This window comes from Trachinotus anak, unplaced genomic scaffold, assembly GCF_046630095.1.
Source record: "Trachinotus anak isolate AG129_WGS33_773 ecotype Australia unplaced genomic scaffold, CSIRO_AGI_Tana_v1 ptg000010l, whole genome shotgun sequence".
Lineage (NCBI taxonomy): Eukaryota > Metazoa > Chordata > Actinopteri > Carangiformes > Carangidae > Trachinotus > Trachinotus anak.
Window position 1 is genome coordinate 3928091 of NW_027273861.1, and position 17752 is coordinate 3945842.

General features: G+C 43.8%; 1 protein-coding gene across 14 annotated transcripts in view; it reads right to left on the minus strand.

Moving 5' to 3' along the window:
* The window catches only part of dab1a (DAB adaptor protein 1a), a 220419-nt gene that overhangs the window by 27509 nt on the left and 175158 nt on the right, over nt 1-17752 (minus strand). For all 14 annotated transcript variants that reach the window (XM_071486977.1, XM_071486978.1, XM_071486980.1 and 11 more), the window contains 2 exons: nt 8846-8985; nt 5743-5841 (listed from right to left, as the gene is read on the minus strand). In XM_071486977.1, the coding sequence (XP_071343078.1) occupies nt 5743-5841; nt 8846-8985 (239 nt within the window). The remainder of the gene's footprint in view (nt 1-5742; nt 5842-8845; nt 8986-17752) is intronic.

Below are 17752 nucleotides of genomic sequence, written 5' to 3' on the forward strand. Positions count from 1 at the left end.
CTTGGTGCAGTCACATTAGAAACATCCCAGTTTCAACGACACACACTTTGGTTGACATGTGGGAACAGTGCATGTGTCATCTTTCTGCAACAATCTTGTGTCAGTATGGTTTGAAAATAATGAAGCAGGTAGACTGTCCTGGTGTTGCTGAGTGTTTATGGCAGCAGTATCCTCTGGCCCCGCTCAAGTTAAAACAAATAAATAAATAAATACATTTGATTAAAAAAGCTTGATAACTGCCAAACTCTAATTAGAGTAAGAATTTCACAGAAAATAATTTTCAGTGTACACTAAAGGGTAACCCTGCAATATTAATGATGGAAATGAATGTGAAATGGACTCTGCACTTTCAATTTAAATTGGCAAGAAAGGTGCTGCTTCAAGCCAAAAACAAAAAGATTTCAACTGGGCTTTTGCTTTTGGTTTTTTCCAAATGAAACCTTGGACATTTAGATTTCATTTCTCTCACATCCAGTGCACACACAACCGTGATGGGATGATTGAATATTAGTCACTGTATGCTTCCACAGCAGCACTCAACCGTCCAGATCAGTAGAATTCTACTGTTCTTTTACATGAACTGGATCTAGTTCAGACTTTTGCCGTAGTGCTCCCTCCACTCACAGGCTCTGCTGTAAACACCAGTTGTACTGAGCTGTAATGTGCACACTTAAAACTGGAACTAATGTTATTCTCCTCCTCAGATCTCTATCTCTATGAGACGTATCTGCTAACAACAAGACTGTGACTTGCTGCTGCTTTCAAGCTGTTTTTGTTGCATCATTCTTGGTGAAGTTTGGACCTAGCGTGAGATTAAATCCCAGGACGGTGGTCATCACTGGGGCCGATGTGTCTGGAAGCGTCGACTATCAGGCACAGCTCAAAGTCGCTTAAATAGATGAGTTCTCTGCTGTCTGCAAAAACAGGTGGGTGTATCAAGAAAGTCGATACTGACTGTGTACTCTCTCCCCTCTGCTCTCCTCCAGCACTGTTGATATGCCCTGCTGGTCCCTCTCTCACAGTCTCACACACACACACACACATCGTGTCACAGAGTCTCTGAGGGACTGTGGGCAGCATGCCCTTCAGCAGCTGCTGGCCACTGAACCAAGATATTCCCCGTAATGCTGGGAGTGGGGAGGAAGGAGCAGCAGCAGCAGGAGGATACTGTGTCTCTTCACATCTCCGACCTGGGGGGAAGACATCATCAGAGGGCCTGCAGAGGCTGTCCAGTCTCCAGCCAGTAGGACAGGACTGAGATTAGCGGTTACCTTTGAGCCTTAATTAGTTCCTGGCAAGGGGTAGCACTGCTGCGGCTACTCATAGAGAGCTCTCCGCTGTCAGTAACACACACACGTAAGCTGCACTGTGTCTGTAAATAATGTTGAATAATTCACAGTTTGACGCCAAGTTGGATGATCTGGCATTGGCAGGGCGACCACCAGAGGGGACTGTGAGGTGCCTCGGAGGGGCTCCACATTTGGACAAACTGTGCTGTCAGTAAAGGGATGTAAATATTGGAATGGCTCACCGCTCGCAATAAGGAAGTGTCCTACATATCCCATAAGACACGTCTCAAACATGGGCTTATAGATATGTGATCATTTTTAATGCAGCATCATGAATTCTGCCTTTTTATTTGTGTACTCTCTAATTGTATTTGTGTATTGTAACTCATTATGGGTTTTTTTTTAATGTTACCTGCTGAGGGACTACAGATGTTGACTACAGGCATGTTTACACTGTGTATTTTATACTGATGTCCATTAACATGCATTGTCCCTATCAAATCAATAAACAAATATATAAAAATAAAGTCACTAAAAGAGTGAGCAAGACAATAAAATTGGTCCTGTTCTTCTGACAATTTTGTTTTATAGTGTTTGATTCTGTACTTTTGTTTTGGTCTCTGCTCTTTTTAGTGGGTTTTTTTTGTGGGCTGGGCTGAGCTGGAAAAAGGTGATATTGTGTACTTGTGCACCAATCAGTTTAGTTCACTGTTGATGGTTAGTGGGTTGTTTGCTTATTTTGCCGATCAGCCACATTCACACAGTCCTCATTGGGTTATAGAGAGAAACTTTTATTGAAACTTTTCAGGAGCTTTGAAGTTCCTCTCCAGACATGTTTTAAACAACGTAAAAATACTCCAATGGTTAGAGGAGGAAACATCAGAGAGACTCAGCCTCATGTTTGAGCCTCAGTCAGACCCAGACTCAGATGAGGAGTCTGTTGAGACCAGAATCAGAGACTAGCAGACGGATCAGAACAGTGGCTGACACAGTGTTAGTGGTTGTGCTAATGCTAACTGTGGCTTTCTGTTCTAACAAGTTTTCAGGTGTATTTAGCCCCTGGACTGCTTCCTTAGGTTCTATGATGTATGAATCCCTGACTGTCTGAATCTGTTTTTATGAGACTGTCATTGGTTCACTGCAGTTCAAGGTGGAAACACTGGTGACTGAATATTTATTTGTATTATTTAAAAAAACGTCAAATGAATGTTAACAAGATTTAAGACCTGGTTTTCATTGGAGGGGGGTCTTTAAAACTAGGGTTCAGGAACAAAGACCATGCCTCTCTCCAGCTAATTTCCTGTGTCTCTACAGATGTGTGTCTTAACACTGTCTTTCCCGTTCCTCACAAATCCTCCACCTCAACAAACCCCTTCGTCACTTCCACACCTTCCTCCATGACAGAAACCACAGAGGGGGACAATGACAGGTTTATGCTCCACTGAGAACTCCCCATTTGATGCAGGTACAATCCATTCCCTCAAGCTTGACCCCTCAGTTCATCTCACCCTCTGACCTCAACCCCCCTTCAGTCCTCTGCCCCCACCTTTGAATTAATACAGTGAAGGGAGGGTCAACAGAGAGTTACAATATATTTTATCAGACAGCGGCTGCAGTCTTAAAATCTTTTACATGACTGAGTGAAATGACCTGAAATATCTTAGCAGAAGCCACAATCAGAGCTGGTCCAATTCTCTAAATGATGAGGAAAGGAGCCTCAATGCTTCCTATCTTATCTCCTTTAGCATAGGAAACACTGGACCTTCCTGGAATGTGAAAGAAAAGGAGAAAATGCCATTGCACAATACCTTGCTGCAGCAACATTTAAAACAACGGACGACTGGATGTTTCACCACAGCAGATGCACATAGAAAAAACAATGGCCCTGTTTTATGTTTGCCCCCACCTTTGAATGACTACAGTTAACACGATCCAACACATATGGAAATCCTTGTCTGACTGTCTGAGCTCCAAATCCATAAATATAGATTTATTCTCTTTCAAATCCAGACAGGAGTCATCATGAAGAACAGATTGAATTTCCAGTTAACAAAATACTATAAGCATGAATGTTGTTAATAATGTTGTCTTATTTCAACATTAAAGCCCTGTTTGTTTTCTTCCTGTGGTTAAGAAAGTAGGATTAATCATCCATGTGTTATAAATAACTAGTGTTAGTGCAGTCGGATTCTCTCCTTCACATCTTTCCTTGACCTCATGACAGTTTCCATGGAGGTGGAGGAGAATGTGTTTAGGAAAGGAGATGACCGAATGTGTTGATACCAGTGTGTGCTGCGCCTCCTCTCTCTTGTTTGCATGAATACTTTACGTCAGGGTCTTTTTTAATAGCTTTCCTCCATGTGTACTTTACTTGAGTTTAGGCCTTCACTCCTGTGAGTTAGGGCCCTGACGAGTCTGACAAAAAGGGCTGGAGAGGGTGGTGTTGCACGTGTGTCTCATGTGTGTCCGTACATGTCTGACAGAGAGAGAGAGACGTGCTGGCCTGCCCTCTGCTAGATTAATGTCTTCCATCTTCTTCTCCTCCATCTCAAGCACCACCTCCCTCCACCCTGCACGACCTTCCCTCCTCCAAGAGAGAGGCCATCCATCCATTTGTTCACCCATACATCCATCCGCCCATCTGGCTGACTGATGCACAGGAGGGGAATGAGACTGTCAAGATCCCTGAACCTCAGCAGAGACACCCCACCCCCCCACCCCACCCCTTCCACCCCCACCTCCCTCTCTCCTTCCCCAGCCATTAAGAGCGGTTGAAGGACTGATAGTAAGGACAGCATATCTCTATAGTTAATATTAATGTGCAGAGACAGAGGACAAGGTCTCCCTGTAGAGAGCTTTACTCTGACATATGTTCACCGATTCTCCACCTACTCCTCCAACTCTGCTTCAGTCTGTCTCTGTTCCTCCCTTTCATCCCCTCTCTGTCTTTTTCACGTCCTTGTTTCCTCTCTCCTTCTCTTGTTTCCTCTCTTCTCCCCTACCTCTACCTCAGTATCTACCTCTCGTTCTGTCTCTTTACCCCTCGGCGCAGAGAGTTTGGAGCATCAGGAAGGAAGAATGAGACGAAGAGGAATGAGGGTTATAAAAAAGAGGGATGAAGGATTGGACTCGTGAGGGATGAGTTTGGCTGCATCCAATATGGCTGCCATGTGGGAGGCCGCTGGTCGCCGTGTCCTGCCTGACTAATACCCCGCACTTTTGAATTACTGCTGGGTACACACACACACACACACACACACACACACACACACACATAGTGTCACAGACATTCAGCTCCTATTGAGGTGTAAATCTCAGGCTTACCATGTCTGCCGCTAAAGCCAGGAGCCCCGACAGAGCTCCACATTGTGTCTAAACCAGACTACGCTCTCTGTCAGTCTGCTGACAGCCAGACAAGACACAGCGAAACAGACGCCTCTCGCTGCCCATTTACACAACACACACAAACAGCACATGTTAATGCTGTATTACAGGAAGTACAAATAAGGCTGTTTTACTAATAATAACAAGTCTAGTGAACCAGCTGAGGCAAGCACCTTAAAACTGATTTCTTTAAAAGTTTCCGGGATTTAATAGGGCACTAATTTCACATTATTAACATTAAAAGAAGGGGAAATGGCCTATTTAGTGAGGCCGTCCTCCACCCAAAGCACAAAGCATCTTGGGGAATGTAGGCATTATATTTCTTGTTCAAGGATAAGGTGACAGGTATGGGCAGTTGGGAGACTGAACCTCGATAATGCCTGTCAGAGGATCCTTGAGTAAGAAATTAGAAAAAAAAATCTCTCGCTCCACTGGTCAGTCTCCCCTGGGCTGCAGGTACACTCTCCCTGCAACAGCGTTTAACAACTGGATTCACAGTTCGTCTGCACACTGGGTGTTTACATGTGACTGGTCCTGAAGCCGTAAATCTCTGAGTTGTCAATACGTCTCACCATCAGCCAAACTAAGGCAAACCCTTGTGCAGTTATTGCTTTTTTTTGGGGAGATGGTGGCGATTCTAAAATCTCATTGGACAGTGGGGAAAATGGCTGGAAAACTGACAGATGGATCCGAGAGCAACCAGAGATAAAGAAAAAAAACTGAACAAGAGGAATGATAGCAGAGCCTGAATAGACCCTGGTGGTCAACCAGAAAAGCAGCCATGTAAGATGGAAAGTGAATAATCTTGGAGCATAATATGAAACCAGTGTTGTCGCTGTTTGCAGGGAGGCAGACAATGGGATGGCCATGTTCTCTCATCTACTGAGGCCTTGTTCTCAGGGTTTCAATTAGGGCCTCCTGATTTCCCCAGGGGCCCCTCCCTCTCATGGAGATGCCTCATTAACAGAGGAAACACACACACACAGGCAGAAATGTTGCATTAAGGCCCGTATGCACACGCACACGCACACACACACACACACACACCCACACACACACACACACTTACCCCTGACTTCTCATCAAAGATCTTGATCCCTCCAAAGGAGACTGTCAGAAACACCTTCTGTTTGTGTTCTCCTTTAGACCGTGCTGCTGCAGCTATACCCTGAGGACAAAAAGACACACACACACACACACACACACAAAGACATGGAGCAAATAACCATGTTAGAGTCAGGACAGGAGCATATGTAGAGTGTTATTGAAAGGTAACTTCTCATGGGGAATCTTCTTGAGTTGTTGGATTAATATATATATATTTTTAACTTGTCAACAACTGTCGATACAAATCAGCAAACATCACACACTGCAATCACTTCATGATCAGACAGCGATAAACTCATAACACTGAAGGTTCAGTGGCCTCGACGGTCCAGTTACGGTCTTCTGAGACGTGCTTCAGTGATGGAAATGAACAACAATGACTGAGGGTGTTTTCACACCTGAAGTTCGTTCGCTCTGGTCCGATTCAGTCTTGTAAACTTGAAGCATTTTCCTCTTGGTTCAGTTGCTTTCACATGGAGAATAATTCAAGTGAACCAAAAGGCATCACTACAAACCAGGTGAGAACATTCACTCTACTTATAGGTCAGATTGTCTGGAGGAAGCAGGAAAAAAACACATGAAGAAGGTCCTGCACTCTGGACTGTGACTTCTTATGTAACATGGATCAGCATCAGAAACATAGACTGTACATAAAACCTGGACATAAAATCTGGGTCTGAAAAGTGAAGCCAATGCTGAATTCTATCTAATTACCATCAGGGGGCGACTCCACTGGTTGTAAAAAGAAGTCTGATTGTATTGAAGTCTATGGGAAAATGTTTCTACTTCTCACTTGATTTATTACCTCAGTAAATGTTTTCCTGATGAGTTTATGTTCTCAGTCTCTAGTTTCAAGTCTCCTCCATACAACATGATGTTCATTTTTTAAATTATGCTCCATTTAGAGGAAAATAGACCGTAAAGCAGGGTATGCATTAGGGCGGGGCTACAGTGCGATTGACAGACTGTACCACACACAGCGACCTGCCTGACAATCAGGATAGAGGACAGAGCAGGTCAGATCCACCCCTCACTCCTCCTCAGCTCCACCTTCTCCTTCACCATGGTGGGTAGCCACATGGTCAGAAATGCCATTTCTTCACAGCTCTAAAATGCATCTGGGCAGTTTACCTACATACTATCCAAGACCAGAAAGCCAAGTTCTCTTCAGAATGTCATTATAATGCTGCACAGACTCTGACTCTGTGAAGACGAGTTGCTGTGAGACGTTTGAGAAGGATGGAGCTGATGTGGAGGATGTACAATCACATGTTACCATCAGGTCTAACTGTAGCTCAAACCTGTGAGTTCACCTGCTGGTGGGGTCGGATGGAGTTCAGAACTCTTTCACACCAAAAAGGAACAGCTCCAGAGTTCGTTTGGGACCAGACCACCTCCTCGAAAGGGTCTGAGTGCGATTGTTTTGGTCTGCACCTGAGTGTGATCACTGTGTCCACACCTGCCCAAACCAACCGCACTAAGGGGGGAAATGAACCACGGTTGATATTTGTAAATCATGGTTGATTCAACTTTTCTTGCATAAGCAGGACCTGGATAATTAACAGTCTTCACAGACAATATTTACTGTCAGGTCACTGGTTTGAAATTTACTACTTTATTTGATTATTTGAAATAATCTCCTCTGCATGTTTTTAATTGAAAAAAGATATTTAAGGTTCTAAGCCTCCACCATGTCCAGTATCAAGCTATGTTTTCTCTGTGCAGCCAAATGCAAAAAATTAACATCAAATCTTAGACTGCCAAAAGTCATTAAGGGAAATGTAGGTAATCAATAACTAAAAAAAAGGATGTATGGCACTTCATGACCTGCTTGAATTGACTGATCCTATTATAACAGATTGATTCATAACTCTGAGTGTAGCTAAAGGTGGAATTTCCCCTCATCCTCCATTTGCATAGGTGAGCCACAAAAGAAGAAGAAGAGAGAGGGGTGAGATCAGAGAAGTGAGGGAGCTGGGCCAGGAGAGGGAGGAGCGGTGTGAAAGAAGAGGTGGAGAGATCAGAGAAAAAGAGTTGATGGATTTCCTGTCTGAATAAATGAGGAGGAGGGAGGCTGTTTGATCAATGAGCTGTCTACCCTCTCCTCACCCTTCTGGGCCTCGGCTGGATAGAGTTTTCACTACACACAAACAAACCATAGATGTAATTTCCTCTATTTGAATATATCCCGCAGTGTCTGGACCCCATGTGTTACATGACAATTAATAATGAATAAAGCGCTCTTCATACTGAGAGTGGTTTCTAACTCTGTCTGCATACATCTACAGAGACAAAAAAGCTGAATCTAGGCTTTGTATGAGGCTCTGACTGTTTCCTAGAGTAACATTATTTATAAATGTGTTTTCCATATGCTAAACTATTTCACAGAACATGTTCATTAGGACTTTATTGATAAATTAATAATAAGAAATGTCCTATTTCCCCTCATCTTCATCCTCCCTGATCTCTCTCTCACCTATCATCCAAATGATTCCCAGCCTACACGGCTTCTCTCCTCTGCTAACTGCCCCATCTGTCTACCTCTCCCTCTAATTGTTCCTGTCCTTGCAAATGAGACATATACCCCGCTCCCCTTCTCATCCATATGGCAAACCCCCTCACTTCCTCCTGCACTGATCACCGTCGTCCCTGTAAATGATAACATCCTCAGTTTTTTTTTGTTTTTTTTCTTCCACTCCTCTGTTCTGGTGATTTGCGTGGAAAAGCTGCAACAAACTACACATGCATGCACACGTACACACAGGCACAGTTACGCTGTGATGCATATTTTAAACTTGAACTTCAGAATATGCACATGAATGTCGTTGAAGAACTATTTATGGACTGAAAACTGTGCAGGCTATTGATGTTCACTGGTTTTCTTGGGTTATAGAGTTTAATGTGACTGTAGGCAGTCGTGTCGCATTATTTCTGGGTGTTGAAGTCCTCCAGATTTAGTCGCTGCAAACTGCAAAGATGCACGTCAGTGGCTGTAAATTAAAGGAGCGAGTAAATTCTTAATTAAGGACCCGTCAACAGACAGACAGGAGAGAGACTTTCCTTACCTTGAGCTTCATCATCGAGTCCTGGCAGAGTTTGTCTCCTCGGGCGGCAGTGACCTCGTCCAGGCCGATGAGCTTGGCCTTGTAGCGGACGCCATCGCCCTTAAAGCGCCTGATGAGAGCTGCCTCGCTGCGATCCTGCCCTGCAGACACACACACACACACACTCTGCAGTCAGTCTACAGTACATCTTCCAGTCAAGGTCCTCCATCTACCTCAGACCAGGGCTATTACCACAGCACCATCAATCACACGGACCACAGAAGACCTCAACAGTAATCTTACAAAAATACAGGCGTGGCAGAGGTCAGAGCTTCTGATGTTAGCAACATCTTATTATGCAACTGAGTCAGATGGGGGCATTGAACTGCGGTATCATGTGAATGGCACTGGTCAATATATTCAGACACATAAATCAATGGGATCCAGCTGAAACTGTGGTTGCTCTCCCTTTCTGCAAAATAACGGTGTGACATTTTGCTCTTATCTCCCGTGACTCCCGCAGTCCTCCCTCTCTCCTCACCCCCTATTGTGTGGGTGATTGTTGGTAATGTGTGCATGCATTAGTGAGCGCCGGCGATGGCGTGCGTACGTTGACCTTGCTCTTGTCCAGGAAGTCTCTGTGTCATATCCTGAAGTGACTATGACGCTCCTCTTCACTCACAACACACAGCCGGGCGACAGAATGGCCACTGGCCACTCATGAGGCTGAACTCACCTCCTCTTCTGCCATGCTCTCTCTCTCTCTCTCTCTCTCTCCATCCTTCTCTCATTCCCTCTCTCTATCTCTGACCTGCACTGCGCCAGCATTTCATCATCAAGTACTGTACAGAGGAAACACTCCTGCGTCTGTGTGCGTCTCTGCATTGTGTTTCTGAGTGTGTGTGTGAGTGAAAGACTGCGAGAGCGACACTGAGAGGGAGAAGCATAATGATAATGCAGCATATTCAGATAATATATTGAGGCATTAGTTCTGTACTCTATAACAGCGTGACTCTGGGAAGGTCGTAGTCTGAGTGATGGAGAGGTCCCACTCCTCCTCTCCTCGTTTTTTCACACTCCCTCCATTCACACAGGATCCCCACAGCACTGCAGTAGAATCTAACCACAGCACTGTGTTTTATATACGACGCCACTGAATCATCTCTGTCCGACACTAATCTGTCGCCTCCCTCTGCTTTGTCTGCTGCTCCACACAAACATGCCCATGTTTTAACTTTGCCACTGAATGAAATCAGTTTTCCACTGGACATTTGAATGTGCGGAGCTGCTGCTGAGCTCTCTCAACCTAAACAATAACAAAAGATGGTGTTGGATGACCTCATGAAATAGCATGGGATCATGGGAGTTGTTGGTCTGGACTCCTTCAGTGTCAGTGGGTCAGGAGGTTTTTACCTGCAGCTGAATCATCTCCTCCTCTCCAATGAGACAGACAGACAGACAGATTACAACAGTTAAAAACACTAATTAAAGCAGTTTCACATTGAAAGTCAGTGTTCCACCAACGCTGTAAAGCAGACACAAGACGCCAGGGAAAGGCTGGGAGCTACAACTGCTGCTAACCTTTGTTTTGACTGTTTCTCAGATAACTTAAGAACCAGACATTCAGGAGGTTTTTGCCAGGAGCTGAATTATCCACGGAGGTCTCCTTCTCTCCACAACACACAGACCAGGTGATTAAAACCAGTAGAAACAATGAATTAATCAGTTTCTCTTTAAAAATCAGTGATTCGCTGCTGTTCTTCAGTGGACGTCTAGGAGCTAATGGGAGCTGAGAAGTCTGACATTAACTCAGTTTTTTCTGTGATAACATCAGATCCAGACGTCAGACGACTAAAATCCTTCACTTCGACCAACATCATTTAAAACAACCAAGGTGTGAAAAGTGTATCTTTAAAATGTGACTTAAAACTAGATAAAAGTCAATTTTGAGCTTCTGGCAGATGACCACAGCACTGACACATGAGCATAGAAGATATGACATGACTTCATTATAATGCTGGGAACATTTGAGATAATGAAAATACACAACTCAAAAAACATATAATATATGTCTGATTGTTTTCCGACATTTTAATGTGGAAATGTTACAAATTATAACTTTAAGGCTGAAAGAGGCAGAGAATAAACAGGATTCATGCTGGGTTGTTAACAGCTCCACACTGTGCCAGCCCTCGAATAATAATGAATAATAAATAAAACATAAAATTAAAAAATAATAAGTTGTAAGGCTGCTGGAGATCATGTGTGTGGACTCTGTCTGAACATCCTCGTCCCTTGTGAGGTTAAAACAGGGCGCACTACCTCGAGGGAAAACAGAAACACCTCACTGTGTTTCCCATTGAGAAAAAAAATATCACGCACAAACAGTCATACACAAATATGATGTGGATGAGCTCACTGATCAGACACACACTCAGTCACAGTCCTGCTTGGAGTAAATCATTACTGTCTTCAGAGACAAAGGAGCTGGGGAACATCTGTCCTTATTTTGGAGAGGGTGAGGGAGCGGCGGCGCGGCGGCGGCGGCGCGGCGGCGGCGCGGCGCTCTCTGCGGTGTCACGTCTCAGTCGGGCTGAGATGAGAGGAAGTGATTAAACCACGGGAGGATTGTTCTGTTCAACACAGACACGTTTGAAGACTTTTAAATCTTGCCCTCATTAAACTTAGAAACAGTCCTGTGAAATGTGCAGACAGCGCACACTGTGCAACAGTCAACAGCTATGATGACCCCCCCCCCCCCAATCTCCTCCCAGTGCGTCAGTAACATGAAACGTGCCGCTGCTGCTGTTTGATTCACGAGAGCCGTGAGGAAACAGCTGCTCTGAATCCGCCTGTGAAAAACACACCAGGACACTTGAATGTCGTACTCGACCAACACTGTTGTACAGACGCCAACACGCACTGAAAGAGCACAAAAGTTCGTCGTTTACACCCATGATGGTCAGCTGATCACCAGCAAGAACCGGGGGCAGCACGTGAATCGTGTCGCTCCTGTGTGTGTGTGTGTGTGTGTGTGTGTGTGTGTGTGTGTGTAGTACGGTGGCCCTGAGAGCTCAACTCACAGACAGACAAAGCACAAACAAATTCAGAAAACATCTTCAACAAATACACAAAAAAGTGATGCACCTGCTGGGATGCACTTGCATGGATCTATTGTGTGTTCAAGCTTTTTAACTTGCAAGTGTGTCCCAACCTATTTGGTTGTGTTTTGAATATTTGCAGCATGTGTGTCAAATTGATGAAGATGTTTTCTGAATTTGTTTGTGTTTTATCTGTTTGCATGTGTTTGTGCATTGCACAGACATATGTATGTAGCCGCAGTATTGGCTGCTTGAGCCCGTTGCCGTGATACATCAATGTCGCAGCTGGCCTGTAAACAAATGGGAATAACCAGAGGAGCTGCAGTTTTTCTGGATAAAAAGCACTCTAACATTTATGTTTCTCATCCTCATTTCACTGAGTCGCTTTTTTAATATTCACAGTAAAATAAATGAAATAAGATAGTGAGACACTACAGCATCAGTCTGCGATCTATATTTTGTTTTCAGCAGTGAAAGGATACGAAGAGGAACATCTTTACTGATCCCAAAGGGGAAATTCAGGTGTCAAAGCAGGATAACATGTTTACATGATGTGGCAGAAAAAACACAGGAAACACAGAGTACAGTATAATATGGAATATATGTGTTGTATAATATAAAGTGAGATGGAGTAGTAGTAATAGTACAACAATATATAACAGTACAGGACAAAGGCGTATCATTATAATTAATATCCTATACAAACAATAAGGTGTAATATGGCTATATTATATTATAGCAGAAGCAAAACATAAGTAATAGTAATTAGTATATGGAGTATGAATAGTAGTTTAATCTAGTAAATACAGTAATGGGGGTTTTAACAAGTCCTGGTGACAGTGAACTATTTTCCACCACGTCAATAAAATTCAGTTCATGTCAACCTAACTTTGATACACACTCCTCCTTGTAGTAAACAGGGGTCAGCATCATAAGCAACTGAAGAGCAGACTTTTATTTTCACTCCATGAAGATCATTAACCCTTGAATATAAAAACGACTAATTGAATCTGTTGAGAAATATAAATGTTATATAAATGTTTTATCCAGAAAAACCACACTTCCTCCGTTTGCTCCTGTTTGTTTACAAGGTAGTCTGGCCTGGTCCAGTATGGGGGTGTGTTGAGCTCTCAGGGCCACCGTACTTCACAATAACAAAACAATTAAAAATAACAATACCAATATTATTCGGCATGGCCACAGCCATAAAAATCATAATGTACCTGTAGATGTGATGATGTTTAAAACTTCATTAGGTGAGATACATTTAATTTGACTAATGGAAAAGCTTTGTTTATTTCAGAATAAAGCACAAACTTGATTTGCATGTTTGAGGAGATTTCCTCAGCAACAAATCTGTATTGATTCTGATACATGTACATTTTACTCAAACATGCACCAATCTGAGGATGTGAGTTACATAGTCTGTGTGTGTGTGTAGTGTATGCGTGTGTGTGTGTGTGTGTGTGTGTGTGTTAAATAACACTGGACGTGTCCAGCTGGTTTCCTCTCACCGACACAGTGGTTTTCATTTGAGTCTGACATTTAAGACCTGCTCCCTCCATCTGCATCCATCACCATTACTGCTGCTATACTTAGCTCAGAGAGGAAGAGGAGCACAGTGAGAGGAAGAGGTCGAGAAAGGCCAAGGGGGCAGAGAGAGAGAAAAAGCTAGAGAGGGTCCGGGGTTATTCTCCTGCTGAGTGGTTTATATTATTACCTTTTGGGAGCATGTTCAATGAAAGACCTCCCCGCGAGTGTGCGTGTGTGTATGTGTGTGTGTGTGTGTGTGTGTGTGTGTGTGCCTCGGTGTGTCAGCAGGGGAAGCATTCAGTCTGCTGTAATTAAATGTCTGCTATTGCTGTGACCCCACTGAGCTTCAAACACAACTAATGAAAGAAACTTCCGTTTCATCTGTCATGGCTGCTCCACACACACACACACACACACACACACACACACACATCCCACCTACCATACAACAACACTAATGAAAGAATCTTCTGGTGCATCAGTCATGGTTGTTTCACAGGTGAACACCCACAAAAACAACACTTGTCTCTTTTTCACAAAGAAAATACAAACTTTTCTCACGTCTGCACAACCACACCAAACACCACAGTGTGAAACATTCTACAGCACTGTGTGTGTGTGTGTGTGTGTGTGTGTGTGTGTGTGTGTGTGTGTGACAGAACTTGGTATGCAGGGTTTATTTGACTGTCTGAAGCAACAAGCAGAGAGGGAGGGAACGACATTAAGCGCAGAGCGAAAGATGGAGAGGAGGAATAGGATGTGATGGATGGATGAATGCGCGACGTCTCCATTGGATAAATGTCACTCAGGATTAGAACGTTATGACAGGGAGAACCCCCAACTCCACTACACACACACACACACACACACATACACACACACGCTTCCACAGGTGATAGATGGCAGGTGACTGCTGCTACAGTGTGTGTAACCCTTCAGGGAAGCCCCCAGCATCGCCTCTGGCAACTGTAACCTCCTGCCTCCCGTGTGCCCCTCCATCACTCTCTCAGCTGGTTCCCCTCTCACCCTCCTCCCTGCCACAACATCCCCATCCCCCTCTGTCTCTGCGTGATCTTTACTCTTCAGTTGGGTTTAAATTACACACATGTTGAAATCAGATGATTTTTTACTTCACTTCTCCCTCTTTTCTCTCACAAAATTACGAGACATTGAATTTAGCTTGATGAGATGTAAATGATATGAAGGAGAAGCCTGAACTACAGGAAAAACAGCTGGGTTCTGTGAGGATGGTTTTTCCTTTTAATCATAATCAGTCATGTTAGACCTGACAGTTACTATCACAACTACAAGAGCTTTACAAGCTGATATATTACTGAGTGTCTCCTGGATCAGACCTATTCACTGCTGCAGTTACACTAGAACAGATGCTAATGTGTCCAGATGTGTTTCTGATGACCTGCAGAGGATTCTGGGGGATTTTCCTCTGTTTAAATACATGCTGGTCATCCAGGCTGTAGATTGAAGCCAAGTGCAGAGGGCTGTAGGTGTAAGGCCAGTAACACCTAACAGTCTAGTTCATTCACTTCAGGAGAAGAGTGGTTCCCAACCTTTTCCCGCTCATGGCCCTCTTCAAATCTCAAAAATGTTCGTGGCCCACATCCGGCCCCGTAACAACACGGAGGCCAGATCACATGTTCCCAGAGTGCTTTTTATTTTAACGATAACGAACATTCAGACCGAACTGAAAGCAGGGGAAGCTGCATTTTTCTTTTTTTGTGTGACAGAGGAGAGATCACTTCTTGATTCACCACATGTCTCTGTACTTCTAACTCTTCCTGTTGCGAGGTAGGTATCCACTGTGGTCCTCCAGTTATTAAGACAGCAAACAAGATTACAACGTGGTCCGGTGGCGACAACCTAAAAGTTTCTATTGTTGCCTTATCACAGTTACAGGCCTTAATGTGAGGCAAAAAATAAACAATGCAAGAAGTTTTTAAACATTTTTAAAAATCATTTCATTCTATAACATTTGTCATCATGTCATCTACATGACTGAACGTCCCTGTGGGTTATCCTGTGCTGAGAAAACATCACTTCATTAAAACAAAATAACTATAAAAAAAAAAAACTAAGCACAAAAGCTCCACAAGGAGAAATGATAGAGATGAACCAACAGCAGTACATTTTGATGATTTTAAACATGACATCTCATCATTTAGGTTCCAGGGCACTGAAAAGGTGACTCCACCACCTGAGAGAGGCAGCAACACTAATTCTTAATAGAAAAGAAGTTTGGTGGATATTCAGTCTGGATGATGAGATCCCATGGTGTGTCATGCTGGGAGAAGTTGAGGGACTTGATAGATCCATCTATGACACGCTCACGTTACCAATGGTTCATCTGATTACATACTTTGAATGACTGTAAAGCCAGTGTCATACAATAGACTGTCATTTCTGTAAATGATTTTGTAAGTTTTTTTTAACATACTCTGATGTCTGTTGTTTCTTGTCTAGAGACAGGTTAGGATGTTAGGATGATCCATAAATGCTGCTGAGCAAGTTTAAAGACATTATGTATACATTTTTTATAATCTTCTCAAAATTGTACTGCAAAGGATTTGACCGCCCCATAGACTGTAAATAAAGATGGACGTAGCCTCCACAATGTCACCCGCAGGTTTCTGAAGAGCAGTTTTGAAGCTCAGAGTGGGCTGCTCAGCCGTCGTCATCTTGGATGTGACTGACTCTAACTCCCAGCTAATTCAAAAATAAGCAAAGAGGTGGGTCACCCACCTGTCACTCAAAGAGGCCACACTTTCAATTATGCAGAACTTTAATCCTTAATAAAATGTGAACAGGTGAGTCATATAAAAATGTGCCCTCTGTACAGTTGTCATGAAGGAGGAAGTTTGCTCTAGAGACCAAAACAGTTTTTGTACCAGGCTGTAGACATGTTTATTTCTGCTGTAAAGTTGGACATTTTAACATGAGAGTCCATGGGGACTGACTCACTGTTGCAGCCAGACTGTAGTGGTCATTAGAGGAGCTGGAGTTTTTAGCTCTTCTTCTTGGCTTCATTTTTCAGTCCCGGAGGTTGCCCCTTGGTTGGCCCACTTGACTTGGGCCATCAGTCTGAGGCCACTGGGTAAGAATGAGTTAGAGAGGTAGCAGCTGTCTATAGAAAAGAAAAATGGCTTTGGTCTGATTTCTGATCTGAGACAAGAAGTTGTTGGCATCACGCCTGATGCATCTCACGACCGCTCATATGTTGATGCAACTCTTGACAGCAGTTCACTCATCCACTTCCTTCCAGCAGGTGTGTATTGTTCGCAGTGGCTGGTAACGTGTGGAGCTTGTTTCATGGTGCTCCAGATGAAGCAGCACCCAGAGGCTCCTAACTGCAGCTGGGACGGTTCCCAACAAACACTCAACAGTGCATGAGGGACCCCGGCGGTTACTCTCCAATTAATCCTGCCTCTAGACCCTGCTGCCGAATGTGTGTGTGAACATGTATGTGGTTTGTTTTTTATTTGTGTGTGTGTGTGTGTGTTTTCTTTACCTATCAGAGACTTGTTCAGATGAAGCACTCACTCATACCCACACTCACACAGAGTCCCTTTAAACCCACAAACAGCATGTGCCAAGAAAACAACAAGTTCTCCCCTCAGCTCCATGCTTAATGCTGGCAGATTGATTTGGCACACAAAGGCTCGCACTTGATTCAGTGTGCGCATATGAACACATTACAAAAAAAAAAAAGCACGACCGTAGTTGCTGAAGTGAAACGGCGGGTGTAAAATGAGATGATGAAGTGCTGTTGCCACTCATCAAACAAATGAGAGCTGAGCCTTTGTTGATGTGTGTTTTTTTTGTCTTATTTGCAACATGACTGTTGTTGTGTTTATCAAACGAAGATGCTTTTTTTGAGCTGTTAGCTTGCTGCTAAAGGTTTCGCTAAACTATCCGTCTTCTGCCTCCAGGCTTTCATATCAGTTTTCTGTCTAATCATTGTGACAAATTTAGCATCTCTGCTGGAAGGAGGGTGTGTTTCACCTGTGGAGGATGACTCAACGCCACGAAACAAGGCTCCTCCGGCCGACATCACACAGCTGTGGTGGTGTCATTTTCTCTTTCCTCGCTCCATCTCTCCACATCTCTCTTTGATTCCCCCCTTTTCCACAGCTCCACCTCTCTGCCACCCCACTGCTCCGACCCAGAGGACAGGCACAGCCACACACCTGAGCTGTCCGTGTGTGTGTGTGTGTGTGCACGCATGTGTGTCCTCAGGCATCCAGCTATCCTCTGTGGCAGAAAATACAGAGCAAATTAG